This window comes from Lithobates pipiens, unplaced genomic scaffold (assembly GCF_037356315.1).
Source record: "Lithobates pipiens isolate NorthernLeopardFrog02 unplaced genomic scaffold, aLitPip1_a1.2 Scaffold_28, whole genome shotgun sequence".
Classification (NCBI taxonomy): Eukaryota; Metazoa; Chordata; class Amphibia; order Anura; family Ranidae; genus Lithobates; species Lithobates pipiens.
The window spans coordinates 149,158,276-149,174,883 of NW_027507789.1; the positions used below are offsets into that span (position 1 = coordinate 149,158,276).

General features: G+C 48.2%; 1 protein-coding gene across 1 annotated transcript in view; it reads left to right on the forward strand.

Annotated features, from left to right (window-relative positions):
• The window catches only part of LOC143935659 (proton channel OTOP2-like), a 141,039-nt gene that overhangs the window by 62,924 nt on the left and 61,507 nt on the right, over positions 1–16,608 (forward strand). The window contains exon 2 of the mRNA XM_077459690.1: positions 12,350–12,486. Within this exon, the coding sequence (XP_077315816.1) occupies positions 12,350–12,486 (137 nt within the window). The remainder of the gene's footprint in view (positions 1–12,349; positions 12,487–16,608) is intronic.

Here is a 16,608-nt window from a genome sequence, read left to right on the forward strand (position 1 = left end):
AATGCTTGAAATGTATTTCTATTATTACATTAAGTATAGACCCCATCCCTCAGTACTTACCCCCCTCTCCACTAAGTACAGACCCCCCTCCATCAGTACTCACCCCCTCCCCTTCCATTTGTGCTAGTAGAGAGGTGGAGGTCGGAAATGTGCTGGGGGGGGGGGGGGGGGGGGGCTTTTTACCTTTTTCCTGATCACTGTCCCTGTCCCCCTCCTCAGTTCATCTATATACATGTAATAATATAAGCTTAACAACAGACCTCAGATCAGAGAACAGCACAGGAGGGGACCGGAGAACAGCACAGGGGGGAGGGAGAGAACAGCATGGGGGGATATATGGGGGGATCAGAGAACAGCATGGGGGGCCCGGAGAACAGCACAGGGTGGAGACTGAAGAAGAGCACAGGTGGGACCAGGGGACAGCAGGGGATTTGAGAAGGGAGAGGTGGGGTGGGAGAGAGCAGAAAAGTTGCTGGGGAAGATCACAGAGGGGCCAGGAGAGTGTTGAGGGTCCTGTGGGCAGCAGAAGCAAACTGGATAGGAGGGGCAGCATATAGAGGAACTGATGCCCTCCATGTTCTTCTTGCAGCCACTGAATGCCCGCTTTTCCTCCTTTACCACCTGCAGGCATTCAGTGGCTGCAAGAAGAGCGTGGAGGGCATCAGTTCCTCTATATGCTGCCCCTCCTATACAGGTCCCATACAGGTTTAGAGGGAAGCTGCATGGACCCCCTGGAGTATGAGTCTGATTTGCAATGGCAACCCCTGTAGTTACACCAGGTATTGGGAGAGAAGATACAGTGAACAGCTGGACAGAAGAGCCAGGTTTAAGGAGTTATCATGTGTGCAGTGATGATGGAAACATCTTCAGCTCTGAGGGGTTCATGCTGGGACCTGTAGTTCTTCACCTTTGGGAGGGTCACATCCCCCAAAAGTGAAGGATTTCAAGTCCCAGCATGAACCGTGCCCTGATATCTAAGGATGTGTCCTCCTTCCATCCAGGGTGTAATCTCATCTGTCAGTGTCCTCTCCTGTCGACCCTTATCTGCCTACCGTCCTCTCTGCACAGTGCACTATGAGGCTTGCTCGCTCCAGCCTGACACACATTCTGAGTTTCTGAGAAGTGCTGACAGTTCAGCACAGAACTCTGGCTTCTGGGGGAGAGCCGAGAGAATTTTAACCCAGATGGATCTGTTATGTTAGTGAATGTTTAGCATTTTACTTGCCTTTCTACCATCTCTCTCATTGATGCACTTCAGTCTGTCTCAGGAGTTTCTTCTGCTGCCTGGCTGGACTGCAGAACATACAGGGAGGAGGTGGGTGGAGCTAAACAGCAGGCACGGAGGAGGAAGTTAAAGTGGAGGGCCACCCTGAAAAGCAAAAAATGTTAAAAATGACAAAAAAATCTAAAAAAAATAAAATGAAAAAAAATTTTTTTTTTTACTTACCAGAAATGCCTGTTGCTAGGCACTTTATCCTAATCTTCCTCCACGGAGATCTTCTGTCTTCGTCGCGGCGTCTTCTGGGTAATGGGTCGCGCTGTGTTCTGGGAACTGTGTGTTCCAGAATACAGCGCGTCCCATTCAGAAAGCGCTGCGGGACTCGCGCATGCGCAGTAGCTGCGGGACTCGCGCATGCGCAGTAGGAAACGGGCAGTGAAGCCGTAAGGCTCCGCTGCCTGTTTCCCTTACAGGGAATGGCGGCGCCGGGACCCGAGAGCCGAGGGACGGCTCGGCCTCGGGCGGCCGACATCGCGGGCGCCCTGGACAGGTAAGTGATTTTATTAAGTCAGCAGCTGCAGTGTTTGCAGCTGCTGACTTTTTTTTTTTTTTTTTTTTTAACTGGCCCTCCTCTTTAAATCTCCTCTGCTGTGAATGCTGGGTCTCCGCCTCTCTCCTGCTCACGACGTCACTGGTTGCTACACGCCAAGCGGGCGGCAGGTAGCAACCAGTTTGGGCACTGAGCCAGCGGTGGTGATGAATAAAGTAAAAAGGGTCTCTGCCAGCTAGGGGTCCACCACAGGCTGAAACAGTGAGAGACAGACAATGCAAAGGCTATTTTAGTGGGCATTAGATTGACCCAGGGCAATTCCGGAACACTGTATTGTCCCGGAATGAGGGTACCCGGGACCCCGGACAGACCTGCTAATTGCAGGATTATCCCAGGCAATCCGGGACATGTGGGCACCCTACACCCAGGGTCAGGGGGCCCCAGCCAGAAGCCACAGGACCGAGGTCTTGTCAAGGGGTCAGAGGACCCAGCCATAAGCCATCGGGTCTCCAGGATTTAAGTCAGCTCCTATCAGGGTGTGTCAGGAGAACCCCAATCCTTAGGCCAGAGGTGGGCCATGCAGCAGGGCACTGCAACTGAAGGCTAGAGAGCCAAGTGTTCTGAGAGAGCTGAATGACACAGTCAAAGGACTGGTAAGAGGATCAGCCATGCTGCCAACATGTAAGCCAGGTGGCATGGTATTTTCGTTAATTCATGTTATGTGGAAGAAACCCCTGTCTGGGCAACTGATGTATAAGTGAAATTTCCTTTATTCAATAAAAGTGGGCTGCCACACCCTAACTGCAGTTTGGACTGGCACAGCTCATTGTAAATGCACCTGCCACTTGAGTTTAATTCCTCACAGCACATATACACCTGTCCCATCAACCCTTTTCCAAGAAGTATGATTACCTTGCTGCTACACCTTTTTGGATATAGTTAATGAGCTCCAACTGCTAGGGAAGATCATCAGGCCTGCTACTGGGACATTACTAGGACATTGCTCTCATTACTACTTAAAGGGCCCTCCTATTGTTTTGTTTAATTGATTTTTCATTAGGATTAAAGTTGAATAGGCCGGCCTGGGCTTGCCCTTTAGAAATCTTGCCAGAATGAATGTTTTAACTCTTGCTTATGCTTTCAGGTCACGTTCAAGTGGTACTCCATTGTACATATATGTATATAAGACACTGTTATCTCCAGACTGTTTATCTTGTATTATTGTGGAGAAATGTTTCTTCTGAACTAGGACTGTTATCCGAAGTTCAGTTGATCTACTACCTCCTTTGTACAACAAAATCAGTAATCAGTAAATGTTAATAGAATATAAACTCATTAAGTGGATTGACTTATTACTCTAATGCCACGTACACACGTAGCCAACTATCCGGAGGACTTATTCCGGTGGACTTCCTGCCGCACTGTCCGCCGGACTTTCCAAACGGGCTACTTGCCCACACACTGCACTTTTTCAGCGGACTAATACGGCATACTAAGTCCGCCGGACTATCCGCCGTACTTTTGAAATGAACGGACTCGCCCACACACGCGGAGAAAAGTCCGCTCATTTTGAGCGCGTCTCCAGGTAGCTGGGGCCAGCGAAGGAGGTGTTGCTGGCCCCGTCACCTGGTATGGACTTAAAGGGGAACCCTTACGCCAAAAAAATCGGTGTGGGGGGCCCCCCCTAGGTCCACATCAGACCCTTATCCAAGCACGCTACCTGGCCGGCCAGTAAAGGGGGGGACGAGCTAGCGCCCCCCCCCTCCTGAGCCGTACCAGGCCGTGTGCCCTCAACATGGGGGGTGCCTTGGGAAAGAGGGGGCCGTGTGGCCCCCCCACCCCAAAGCACCTTGTCCCCATGTTGATGAGGACAAGGGCGGGGGGCTTATCGGAATCCGGGAGCCCCCTTTAATAAGGGGGCCCCCGGATACCGGCCCCCCACCCTATGTGAATGTGTATGGGGTACAATGTACCCCTACCCATTCATCTGTGGAAAAAAGTAAAAAAAAACACAACACACAAGGGTTAAAATAGTTTATTGCACAGCTCCGGGGGTCTTCTGTCCGTCTTCTTCGGGGGTCTTCTCGCCGGACTCCTCCACTATCTTCTGCTAGCTCTTTTACTAGCGGAGGAGCCCGGCTTTCTTCTTCTTCGCCGCTGCCCTCTTCTTCCAACTTCGGGGTCTTGTCCCCCTCTTCGGGGGTCTTGTCCCCCTCTTCGGTTCTTCTTGCCGGGCCACCGCGCCTTCTTCTAGCTCTTTTTACAGGCGGTGGCCCGGTCTTCTGTCGCCGCCGTCGCCGTCGTCGTCGATGTCTGTCTTCTGTTCTTCTCTTCTTCTCTTCAGATGTTGCCTCGTCGCATCCTCCACTCACAATAGTACGGACGCGGCGCGCGGCGACTTATATAGGGACATCACCGGATGATGTCCCCACCTATTATGATGTCACTGTCCCAGAGGATGCTGGGACTGTGACATCATAATAGGCGGGGACATCATCCGGTGATGTCCTTATATAAGTCGCCGCGTGCCGCGTCCGTGCCATTGTGAGCGGAGGATGCGACGAGGCAACATCTGAAGAGAAGAAGAGAAGAACAGAAGACGGTGACAGTGGCGACAGAAGACCGGGCCACCGCCTGTAAAAGAGCTAGAAGAAGGCGCGGTGGCCCGGCAAGAAGAACCGAAGAGGGGACAAGACCCCCGAAGTAGGAAGAAAAGGGCGGCGGCGGCGAAGGAGAAAGCCAGGCTCCTCCGCTAGCAAAAGAGCTAGCAGAAGATAGCGGAGGAGTCCGGCGAGAAGACCCCCGAAGACAGAAGACCCCCGGAGCTGTGCAATAAACTATTTTAACCCTTGTGTGTTGTGTTTTTTTTTTTACTTTTTTTCACAGGTGAATGGGTAGGGGTACATTGTACCCCATACTCATTCACATAGGGTGGGGGGCCGGTATCCGTGGGCCCCTTATTAAAGGGGGCTCCCGGATTCCGATAAGCCCCCCGCCCGCAGACCCCGACAACCAACGGCCAGGGTTGTCGGGAAGCCCTTGTCCTCATCAACATGGGGACAAAGTGCTTTGGGGTGGGGGGGCTGTGCGCCCCCCCTTCCCCAAGGCACCCCCCATTTTGAGGGCACGCGGCCTGGCACGGCTCAGGAGTTGGGGGGCGCTCACTCGTCCCCATCCCCTTTCCTGGCCGGCCGGGTAGTTTGCTCGGATAAGGGTCTGATGTGGACCTAGGGGGGGACCCCCACACCGATTTTTCGGTGTAGGGATTCCCCTTTAAGTCCATACCAGGTGGCGGGGCCAGCTCTTTCGCTGGCCCCGGCTACCTGGAGACGTGCTCAAAATGAGCGGACTTTTCTCCGGGCGGGAAAAGTCCGTTCATCTCAAAAGCACGGCGGACTTGCACACACACGGCCGGATTGTCCGCCGAAATGCGAATCCGGCAGAAAGATTGGAGTGCAAAACTACTTTCTAAGTCCACCATACTTGGGTAAAAAAAGTCCGCCAGAGGCTACACACGGGTGGATTGTCCAGTGGACTTGAGTTTGCCGGACTTTTCCACCGGATTGTTTGATCGTGTGTACGTGGCATAAGGTGGTGCAAAGATGTCTGAACCCAGAGTGTCAGGTGGGTTGGTATGAGCCAAACACCCCCCCCCCCCGTTCGTTTCTCACTAGAAAATGCGAACAGGCATAAAAAAATGTTTTGAACATGCAAACACCATTAAAGTCTATGTGACACGAACATGAATAATCAAAAGTGCTAATTTTAAAGGCTTATATGCATGGTACTGTCATAAAAAGTGTTTGGGGACCTGGGTCCTGCTCCAGGGGACATGTATCAATGCAAAATTTTTTTTTTAAAAACGGCTGTTTTTTCGGGAGCAGTAATACTTAAAGTGGTTCTGCACCTGCGGGGGTCTGTGGCGGTCTGCCCGGAAGTGGGTTCAGATATCCAGGTAACTGCACCCCCTCCCCCCTGAAAGGTGCCGATTGTGGCACCGGAGGGGGGAGGGATCAGATTAGCGGAACTTCCACTTTAGGGGGAAGAACCGCTTTAAAGTGAAACAATAAAAGTGTAATATTCCTTTAAATTCCTTAAAATTACCTGGGGGGTGTCTATAGTAGGCCTGTAAAGGGACGCATGTTTCCCGTATTTAGAACAGTCTTACAGCAAAATTACATTTCTAAAGGAAAAAAAAGTCATTTAAAACTACTTGCAGCTATAATGAATTGTCGGTCCGCAATACATATAAAAGTTCATTGATAAAAACGGCATGGGGATTTCCTCACAGGGGAACCCCAAACCAAAATTAAAAAAAAAAAAATTGCGTGGGGGTCCCCCTAAATTCCATACCAGGCCCTTCAAGTCTGATATGGATTTTAAGGGGAACCCCCCACCAAAATTGAAACAAAAAATGGTGTGGGGTCCCCCCAAAAATCCATAACATACCCTTATCCGAGCACGCAACCTGGTAGGCCACAGGAAAAGAGGTGGGATGAGAGAGCGCCCCTCCCTCCTGAAACGTACCAGGCCACATGCCCTCAACATTGGGAGGGTGCTTTGAGGTAGCCCCTCAAAGCACCTTGTCCCCATGTTGATGGGGAGAAGGGCCTCATCCCCACAACCCTTGCCCGGTGGTTGTGGTGGGTCTGCTTATTAACAAGGGGACCCCCAGATCCCGCCCCCCGTGTGAATTGGTAATGGGGTACAAATGTACCTCTACCATTTCACAAAATAAGTGACAAAAAGGTTAAAAAAGACAGTTTAAATTCTTCTTCTTTGTGCTTCTTCTTTCATCTTCTTTCTTCTGGTCTTCCTTCGGTGTTGTTCTTCTTCTCCATCTTTTTCTTCTCCATCTTCTTCTTCATCTTCTTCCACCGCTCTTCTCATCCTGTATCTTGCTCCGGCTTCTTCTCCGTGCTGTCTGCATGATCTGCCTCTGTGGGAGTCTTCAGCAGTGTGACACTCCGCTTCTTCTGACACTTCTCAACCACTTTTCGCCCGGTCAATAGCAGATTGATGTCCGGGAAGTGGTTCTGTTATCCTGACTGTGCGTCATATGAAGGGTCTGGTATGGATTTTGAGGGGGACCCCCACGCATTTTTTAAAAAAAATTGGGTTCGGGATCCCCATGCCGTTTTTATCAATAAACTTTTATGTGTATTGCGGACCGACAATTCATTGTAGACGCGAGTAGTTTTAAATGACTTTTTTTTCCTTTAGAAATGTAACTTTGCTGTCAGACTGTTCTAAACACGGGAAACATGTGCCCCTTTACAGGCATACTATAGAAACCCCCTAGCTATGAAATTTAAAGGGATATTACACTTTTATTGTTTCACTTTAAGCATTATTAAAATCACTGCTCCTGAAAAAACGGACGTTTTTAAAACTTTTTTTTGCATTGATACATGTCCCCTGGGGCAGGACCCAGGTTCCCAAACACTTTTTATGACAATACCATGCATATAAGCCTTTAAAATTAGCACTTTTGATTTCTCCCATAGACTTTTAAAGGGTGTTTGGCTTTGCCGCGAACACCCAAAATTGTCCTCTCCTGCGTTCCTGTTTTACTGACATCCCTTCAGGCTACAGATCCTGCTTGCTGTTCCACTATTTTGATCCCTGACTCCTGGCTTGGCTGACGATCTGTTCTGGCTACTGAACTTTGGCTATGTTTTGACTACGTTTGATCTTTTTACTTTTATTATTAAACAAGTGTGATTTAACTGTACTTCTGTCTCTTGATTTCTGACAACTGTGTGCACCACCTGCACTGTATTATGTACTGTAAACTGGCTGCATTGTAATGTGTACACTGCCTAAATTGTATTAGAAACTGCACACACTGTATTATATACTGTGTACAGAGCCTGCACTGTAATATGTACTGTACACTGGCTTCACTGTATTATATACTATGTACACATCCTGATGGGTATTAGAAACTGTACACACTGTATTATATACTGTGTACACCCCCTGCACCGTATTATGTACTGTTCACCGGCTGCACTGTAATATATACTGTACACTTACTGCACTGTGTATATAAAATATAATATATATATATATAATTAGACCGCCTGAACTGTATATGTAGTCTGCGCTGAATACACTGTATATATAGTCTACCTGAATGCAGAGTATATATGTATATATATTTATATATTACTATTACACCGCAATATATTATTTTAAATTATAGTAAATACACTGCCTGCACTGTATATATATATATATATATATATATATAGTCTACACCAGGGTTTCTCAACCAGGGTTCTATGGAGCCCTAGGATTCCTTCAAAGTTTGCTAGGGCTTCCTTGAGCAATGATCAATTTCTGCCTTTCTTGTAAGTTCCCAATGACACCATTGATCTTATTAGCTATCTGTAAGGACCTAATTATTCCCAATGTCCACAAGTGTAAGGAGCATTCTTCCCACTGACCACCGTGCTGTGATTGGCCAAAGCCAAATTTGCTTGAATTTTCCACAAATGCCCCATCTGTTCAATTTGTTTGTATAATAATACTGTATTATACACAGTATGTATCTCAAGTATCTCACAAACGTGTGCAGAACCCTCACATCTTTGTAAATATTTTATTACAGTAGGTGACCGCGATATTGTGTCAATCTCGCCACTTTTATAGGCAAGATTAACACCCTGCAAGCCCCGTTTTTATTTTTATTTTCCTTTCTCGATAAGCGACAAGCATCGCTGGCCGGGTTCACACTGGTGCAGGGATCCGAATTGGATTCCCGCCAATACCAGGCACTGTATTTGGTATGAATCCTAAGGGAGAACTCCACGCCAAATTTAAAAAGAAAAACAGCATGGGTTCCCCCTCCGGAGGCATACCAGGCCCTTAGGTCCGGTAGGGATTTTAAAGGGAAACCCCTACACCGAAAAAAACTGGCGTGGGGTCCCCCCCCCAAAATCCATACCAGACCCCTTCCCAGCATGCAGCCCGGCCGGTCAGGAAAGGGGGTGGGGACGAGCGAGCGCCCCCCCCCTCCTGAGCTGTACCAGGCTGCGTGCCCTCAACATGGGGGGGGTGGGTGCTTTAGGGGAAGGGGGGCGCCCTGCGCCCCCCCCACCCCAAAGCACCTTGTCCCCATGTTGATGAGGACAAGGGCCTCTTCCCGACAACCCTGGCCGTTGGTTGTCGGGGTCTGCGGGCGGGGGGCTTATTGGAATCCGGGAGCCCCCTTTAATAAGGGGGCCCCCGGATACCGGCCCCCCACCCTATGTGAATGAGTATGGGGTAAAATGTACCCCTAAAGATTTCAAAATTATTTATTGCACTGCTCCGGGGGTCTTCCGTCTTGGGGGGTCTTCTCGCCGGACTCCTCCGCTATGTTCTGCTCTTTTACTAGCTCTTTCACTAGTGGAGGAGCACGGCTTTCTTCTTCGCCGCCACCGCCCAGGGGTCTTCTTCTGACTTCGGGGGTCTTGTCCCTCTCTTCGGTTCTTCTTGCCGGGCCTCCGCTTTCTTCCTTTAGCTTTTTTACTAGCGGAGACCCAGTCTTCCGTCACCGCCTCCCCTTCTTCGGACTTCGGGGTCTTGTCCCCCTCTTCGATTCTTCTTGACGGGCCACCGCTTCTTCTTCCAGCTCTTTTACTAGCAGTGGCCCGGTCTTCTGCTGCCGCTGCCGCCTCCGCCGCCTTCCGTTCTTCTTCTTCTTCTGCCACAATGCCAGGGACGTGGTGTGCAGCGACTTATATAGGGACAAGGGACGGGATCACCGGTTGATGTCACATGGTGACTCCGCCCCTTATGATGTCACAGTCCCAGCATCCTCCACCCCAAAGCATTTTAGTGCCATGGTAATAGGTAAACAGCATAAAACATATAGGACTAAAGAGTAGACATTCTGAGGAACCCGTTCTTTTTCTAAGTGTTAATGGTTTGGTGAGCCCGTGTCAGTCACAGCTGACACAAGTATAATGTTGCCTTTTATCAGAAGGAAGGAAAAATGGAACTTTACATAAAACACTTCCAATCTCACACAAGAATGGAAGATTGTCTTCTTGACTCAGAGAAATGGATCGTATATTCATTCCAGTGAGTGCAAAGTAGTGGGGGAAGGGCTTAATGTCTTCTAGTAAAACCACAATTGCCCTTTAAGCCCAATTTCAGCCCCAATTTTCTCAAAGTTCTGGGTAGTCCAGAGGAGTCTGGTAAAAAAAAAAAAGCACCCACTCCCCATGTTGAGGGCACGTGGCCTGGTACGGCTCAGGAGGGGGGGCGCTCGCTCGTCCCCACCCCCTTTCCTGACCGGCCGGGCTGCGTGCTCGGATAGGGGTCTGGTATGGATTTTGGGGGGACCCCACGCCGTTTTTTTTCAGAGTAGGGGATTCCCCTTAAAATCCCTATCGGACCTAAGGGCCTGGTATGCCCCCGAAGGCATGCAGGCTTCATTAGTGAGGCGACATTATCGCCGCTCTCTCGCTCGCTTGCTTCTATAGGAAAATGACATTTTCCTATTGCAGCCACTGGGAGAACCAGTGCGACGGGATCACGCTGGTTAGAGAAGCCTGTCGCCGGGAACCAGTGCGACAGCATCGCGCTGGAAACATAATATCAGCGGCACCTACTGTATATCTCTTCATGTGACAACACACAGCAAAAGTGAGTACGACCCTAAGTGAAAATGTCCAAATTGTGCCCAAAGTGTCAATATTTTGTGTGGCCACCATTATTTTCCAGCACTGCCTTATCCCTCTTGGGCATGGAGTTCACGAGAGCTTCACAGGTTGCCACTGGAGTCCTCTTCCACTCCTCCATGATGACATCACAGAGCTGGTGGATGTTAGAGACCTTGCTCTCCTCAACCTTCCATTTGAGGATTCCCCACAGATGCTCAATAGTGTTTAGGTCTGGAGACATGCTTGGCCAGTCCATCACCATACCCTCTTTTTTAGCTTCTTTAGCAAGGCAGTGGTCATCTTGGAGGTGTGTTTGAAGTTGTTATCATGTTGGAATACTGCCCTGCGGCCCAGTCTCTGAAGGGAGGGGTGCATGCTCTGCCTCAGTATGTCACAGTACATGTTGGCATTCATGGTTCCCTCAATGAACTGTAGCTCCCCAGTGCCGGCAGCGCTCATGCAGCCCCAGACCATGACACTCCTACCACCATGCTTGACTGTAGGCAAGACACACTTGTCTTTGTACTCCTCACCTAGTTGCCGCCTGGTTGCTGCCACATATGCTTGACACCATCTGAACCAATTAAATTTGTCTTGGTCTCATCAGACCACAGGACATGGTTCAGATAATCCATGTCCTTAGTCTGCTTGTCTTCAGCAATCTGTTTGCAGGCTTTCTTGTGCAACATCTTTAGAAGAGGCTTCCTTCTGGGCTGACAGTCATGCAGACAAATTTGATGCAGTGTGCGGAGCATGGTCTGGACACTGACAGGCTGACGCCCCACCCCTTCAACCTTTGCAGCAATGCTGGCAGCACTCATATGTCTATTTCCCAAAGACAATCCCTGTATATGACACTGAGCATGTGCACTCAACTTCTTTGGTCGACCGTGGAGAGGCCTGTTCTCAGTGAAATCTGTCCTGTTAAACTGATGTATGGTCTTGGCCACCATGCTGAAGCTCAGTTTCAGGGTCTTGGCAATCATCTTATAGCCATATTTTATGTAGAGCAACAATTCTTTTTTTCAAATCCTCAGAGAGTTCTTTGCCATGAGGTACCATGTTAAACTACCAGTGACCAGTATGAGAGAGTGAGAGCGATAACACCAAATGTACCATTAATACCTCTGCTCCCCATTCACACCTGAGGCCTTGTAACACCAACGAGTCACATGACACCGGGAGGGAGATTGGGTAATTGTGCCCAATTTGGACATTTTCACTAATGACACCTACACACGATCGAAATTCTCATCGGACAAAGCTCTGATGGTTTTCCCGTCAGAATTCCGACAGAATTTCGCTCAAACTGTCTTGCCTACACATGGTCACACCAAATTCTGACGGTCAATAACACAGCGACATACAACACATTCGATGGCACTATACAAGGGAAGTTTAATGGTTCCGAACATGCGTCTGGAATTTTGCGTGTCGGAATTGCATATACACGATCGAATAATCCGATAGAAAGGTTTTCCATCGGAAAAATTAAGAATAGGCTCTCAATCTAAAGACCGTCGGAAATGCAGACAGAAAAAGACCGATGGGCATACACACGGTCGGAAAATCTGAAGAAAAGCTCCCATCGAACTGTTTCCATCGGAAATTCCAGCAGTGTGTACATGGCATTAATGGTGTACTCACTTTTGTGACCAGCGGTTTAGACATTAATGGCTGTGTTGAGTTATTTTGAGGGGATAGCAAATTTACACTGTTATACAAGCTGTACGCTCACTACTTTACATTGTAGCAAAGTTTCATTTATTCAGTGTTGTCACATGATAAGATATAATAAAATATTTACAAACATGTGAGGGATGTACTCACTTTTGTGAGATACTGTATATAAAAAATTATCTCATATAAATTAATATATCCACTTACCTTCTAACTGTTACTCATTATTTATTATCCTTGCAGTGGGAATCGTTCTCTTTGGCGTTGGTGCACTTATTATGACCTCTTTTAAGATTGCATACACAGCTGAGTACAAGGAGTGTGCAACACCCATGAAAATGATGAAACCTGTCATAGAGGCTCTCTTCATCATTGTTCAGGTATGAGAAAATCTTTCATTTTGCAGTATGGTCTCAACTCACAAAAACATTCTGCAGGCAGAACTTTCATTACCATTAGGGAAGAGCTCTAAACCTGTATTGATCATGAGTTCAACCCAAACCAAGGCTGTTCACTGAATGAGTGAACTAAATGGCCAGATATGGCTAGTTCACAGCCTGCCCGGACCTCCAGTTGCTGCAGCCAGAAGTCATTGATTTAGTAACAGCATCAGTACCGCTACTAAAAGTCTGCTTTCAGCTGACTGGCTTGTTTCGCATTGGAGGGGATCCTGAGAACGTCATTGATTATATAATATATGATCAGATCCCTGGCTTTAGAGGATGTGGGGTCTATGGAGGTGGGGGATTTCTCAGAATCCGGAAGCCCACTTAAAAATTAGGGGGCCCCAGATATCCTGCCTTCCATCATGTGAATGAATACAGGGTATGTAGTAAATGTCCTTTATTTAAAAAATGTCCCATGATGTAAAGCCAACATCAATCGCGTTACCCAGTGATATGCATCCAAGATTATTCACTATAAATGATGACCCACTGACCCACTTGCAGGACGATCTGTGCCTTGATGATCACCTCATGCCACATATAAGCACTAGACATGGGCCAAGCAGCCCCCGATTTGGTTTTGCGGCTGAACTGTCGAACATCGCAAAAGTTTGGAGCTGAATAACGAACCCCATTGAAGTCTACGGGACCCGAACTGGAAAAATAAAAAGACTTATATGCAAGTAATTGGGCATACAGTCATGGGCGTCCACAGAACTTTTTTCAGGGAGGGGCATCATTTTAAGGTCACCCATGCTCTGACCCTTTTTCGACAATGTCATTTTCACATTATCACGGTCATAGACTGCAGACGTAGTACAGGTGATGGTCAGAAACTGCAGACATGGCCCAAGAGACTGTCAGAGACTGCGGACATAGCCCAAGAGACTGCCAGAAATGGCATACATGGCCCAAGAGGCTTCAGTGACTGCATACATGGCTCAAGAGACTGTAAGAGGCTGTGGACATGGCACAAGAGATGACCAGAGACTGCATACATAGCCCAAGAGACTGTCAGAAACTGCATACATGGCTCAAGAGACTGCGGACACGGCACAAGAGACTGTCAGAAACTGCATACATGTGGGGGGGTGACAGAGGGAGAGGGGGGTGAAAAAGTCGGAGCAGTGAGAGAGAGGGGGTGACAGAGAGGGGTGCAGGGGGTCATCACTCCTGATCCGATCCCTGATTCCAAGGGGGGGCTCTTGCCCCCCCTTGCCCCTACCTGCGGACACCCATGCATACAGTGGTTATGGGGGTCCAGGTACTGCCCTGGGACACATATACCATTGAAAAAAGTTTGTAAAAAAAACATAATTTTTAAATGAGCAGTGATTTACTGATGCTTAAAGTGAAACCATGAAAATGAGAAATAACAATAAAAACAAATAATTCCTTTAAATACAGTGCCCGGGGTCCCTTTGCTGCAGCAATAATGACATTTATAAAGCTAAAAAAAAAATTATTTACAGACCCAGTCTGTATGATGAGGCCACAATTTAGTGCAGGATTAGAGATTTTTTGGATAAATTCTGGTGTCTCTTTTGCAGACTTTGAATAGAAGTAACAGGTGCAGAAAAATTGACCTGTGTGTGTTGGTGGTGCCTTCACATTGTAACCGTGCAGGGCAGCCCAGCAGCTGATTTGCATACTGGGCATGTTCTGGCCAGTGGTCTATTCTCATGACCCAGTAACCCAATGGACCGTTAACTGGAAAGCTCTCCATGTCTGTTTTGGCCCCTAGATGATCTCCCACCGCGTGATGCAGACGGTGCAATGGAATGTGTAAGCTGACAGCGATGGGTGCCGAGGACTAAAAATATTTTTTAAAAAGCATCACTGAGGCAGCTCCCTTCTATACCACTCCTCTCTTGACCAACAGAAGCCTAAAACAACATTATCCACCAGACTGTAACCTACCAGAGTATGGAAAGGCATTACATAAACTCCTCTTTAAGGTGTCCTCAAGATACTTCATCTTTTGCTCCCTCTATGGGGACGGGATGAGTTCCGAGACTTTCCCCTTGTAACGGTGGTCAAGGAAGGTTGCCAAGCAATAATGATCCTACTCTCTGGTGCCATGTGTTCTTGTGTCTATTCACAGGCTTGAAAGAATGAAGGAGCCCATGCACTGCAAGTTTGCAGAGGCATGAGAAGCAGACTTCTAGGAGTCACTGAGTATTACAGTATCTGGAACTGCCTTCTCCCAGCCACATACTACTCCCAAGGGTTCTGGGTATGGAAAACCATCTGTTAAGGGTTGATGTATATCCTCCTTTGCTTCAATGCCTCCAAAACTGCCAGAATCCTCCTCCTCCCTCTCCTCTTGTGTGGCGTCACAAGAATGGTGTTTGCATAAAGTGGGCCTTGAGAGGAAAAGAAGTCCTCCTCTTCCTCCTGCTGCTCTGCCTCTAATGCTCTGCCCATATTGCCATGCAGAGTCTGCTCCAGCAGGAACACAACAGGGATTGTGTCACTGATGCATGCATTGTCATGGCTCACCATCCTTGTGGCCTCCTCAAATGGTGGCATTACAGTGCATGCATCCTTTATCAGCAGCCATTGCTGTGGTGAAAACCCCAAGCCAGCCTGAGCCTGTCGTGCCATACTCACACAGGTACTCATTAAAGGCACTCTGCTGCATGTGCGGCAGCTGCAGTATTGCCAAAGTCGAGTTCCACCTGGTGGGCATGTCACAAATCAGGCAGTTTACGGACAGGTGGAATTCTCGTTGAATTTCAACCAACCGAGCGATGGCTGTGTATAACTGCCCAAAATGGCTACAGACTGTTCTGGCCTGCTTTAGCAGATCTTCCAACCCTGGGTAACTATTTAAGAAAAGCTGCACCACCAAATTGAGGGCATGTGTCAACTTTCCCTGTCTAATATCAGACAAGAGGTTTGTGCCATTACCACACACCACCATTCCTGGCTGGCGTGGCTTGAACCACCTCTGGGCCTGCCCCTGCAGAACTGCAAGATTCTCTGCTCTGGTGTGGCTCCTGTCCCCTACACAGACAAGCTGAAGTACTGCATGGAACATTTTAGCCTAACTTGAATAGCCTCTTGAACGCTTAGGGGGTACTGGTGGTTCATGGGATATTTCAGCAGAGGAGGGGGTGGAGCTGACAAACCTTGCATCATCACCAGTCGCTGTTTAGAGATATGGCGGCACAACAAGCTGCAGCACTGAGCCTTGCCCTGCATCCTTCCAAGTTGCAAGCAAAGTTACCCAGGGCTATATTATCCCTTACCATACTTGCTGGACCAGGTGTCAGCAGTAAGGTGGAATTTGCCGCTGACTGCCTTGTCCAACGATTCCACAACATTGCTTTCCACATGATTTTATAGTGCAGGAATGGCCTTGCATGCAAAGAAATAGTGTCTGGGAACCTGCCATTGCGGTACAGCACTTTCCGAAAATTCACAGAAGGGGCAGAATCCTCCAGATGGAAAGGCAGAGGTTGTAAACCCAGCAGCTTTGACCAGCTTGAATTTAGATACTGGAAATGTGGGTAGCAGTGACTATTATTTTTCCACTGCAGCAGATGGAGCAGAGAAATTTGCCTGCTATAGTCTACAGTTGGTGGTGTGCTACTGGCCTACCCACTGCAAGGACCTGTGACACCCTTCACTATACTATCATCCCTGCCAGTGGAGACTGTTGAGAGGTCATGAATGGATAGAGTTATCATAACAATTTCCAATCATGGCTCTGACAGTGCTATTTGCCCTGCTGGGGCAAAGCTTTCATTGCTTCAGCCAATCGGGGCTTTCAATGCACTGTGCGGTGGAGCAGTGTATTGTGGTCGTTCGACAGGCCGAAAAAATGGTCGAACGCTCTGATAATTTAGTTGTTTGTTGAAGCGGTGAACAGCCAATGTTTGGCCCAAACTCATGCTCAGGCCAAACCGTTCGCCCAACACTAGCAAGCACATAATCCAAAGGGATATTTGTATTTATATTGTTGCCCTTTAGATCGCAATAAAAGACCCACACCCCGTTGAATTCTATTTTCATAAGCATTTTTTGCATTGGTACATGTCCCCCATGGCA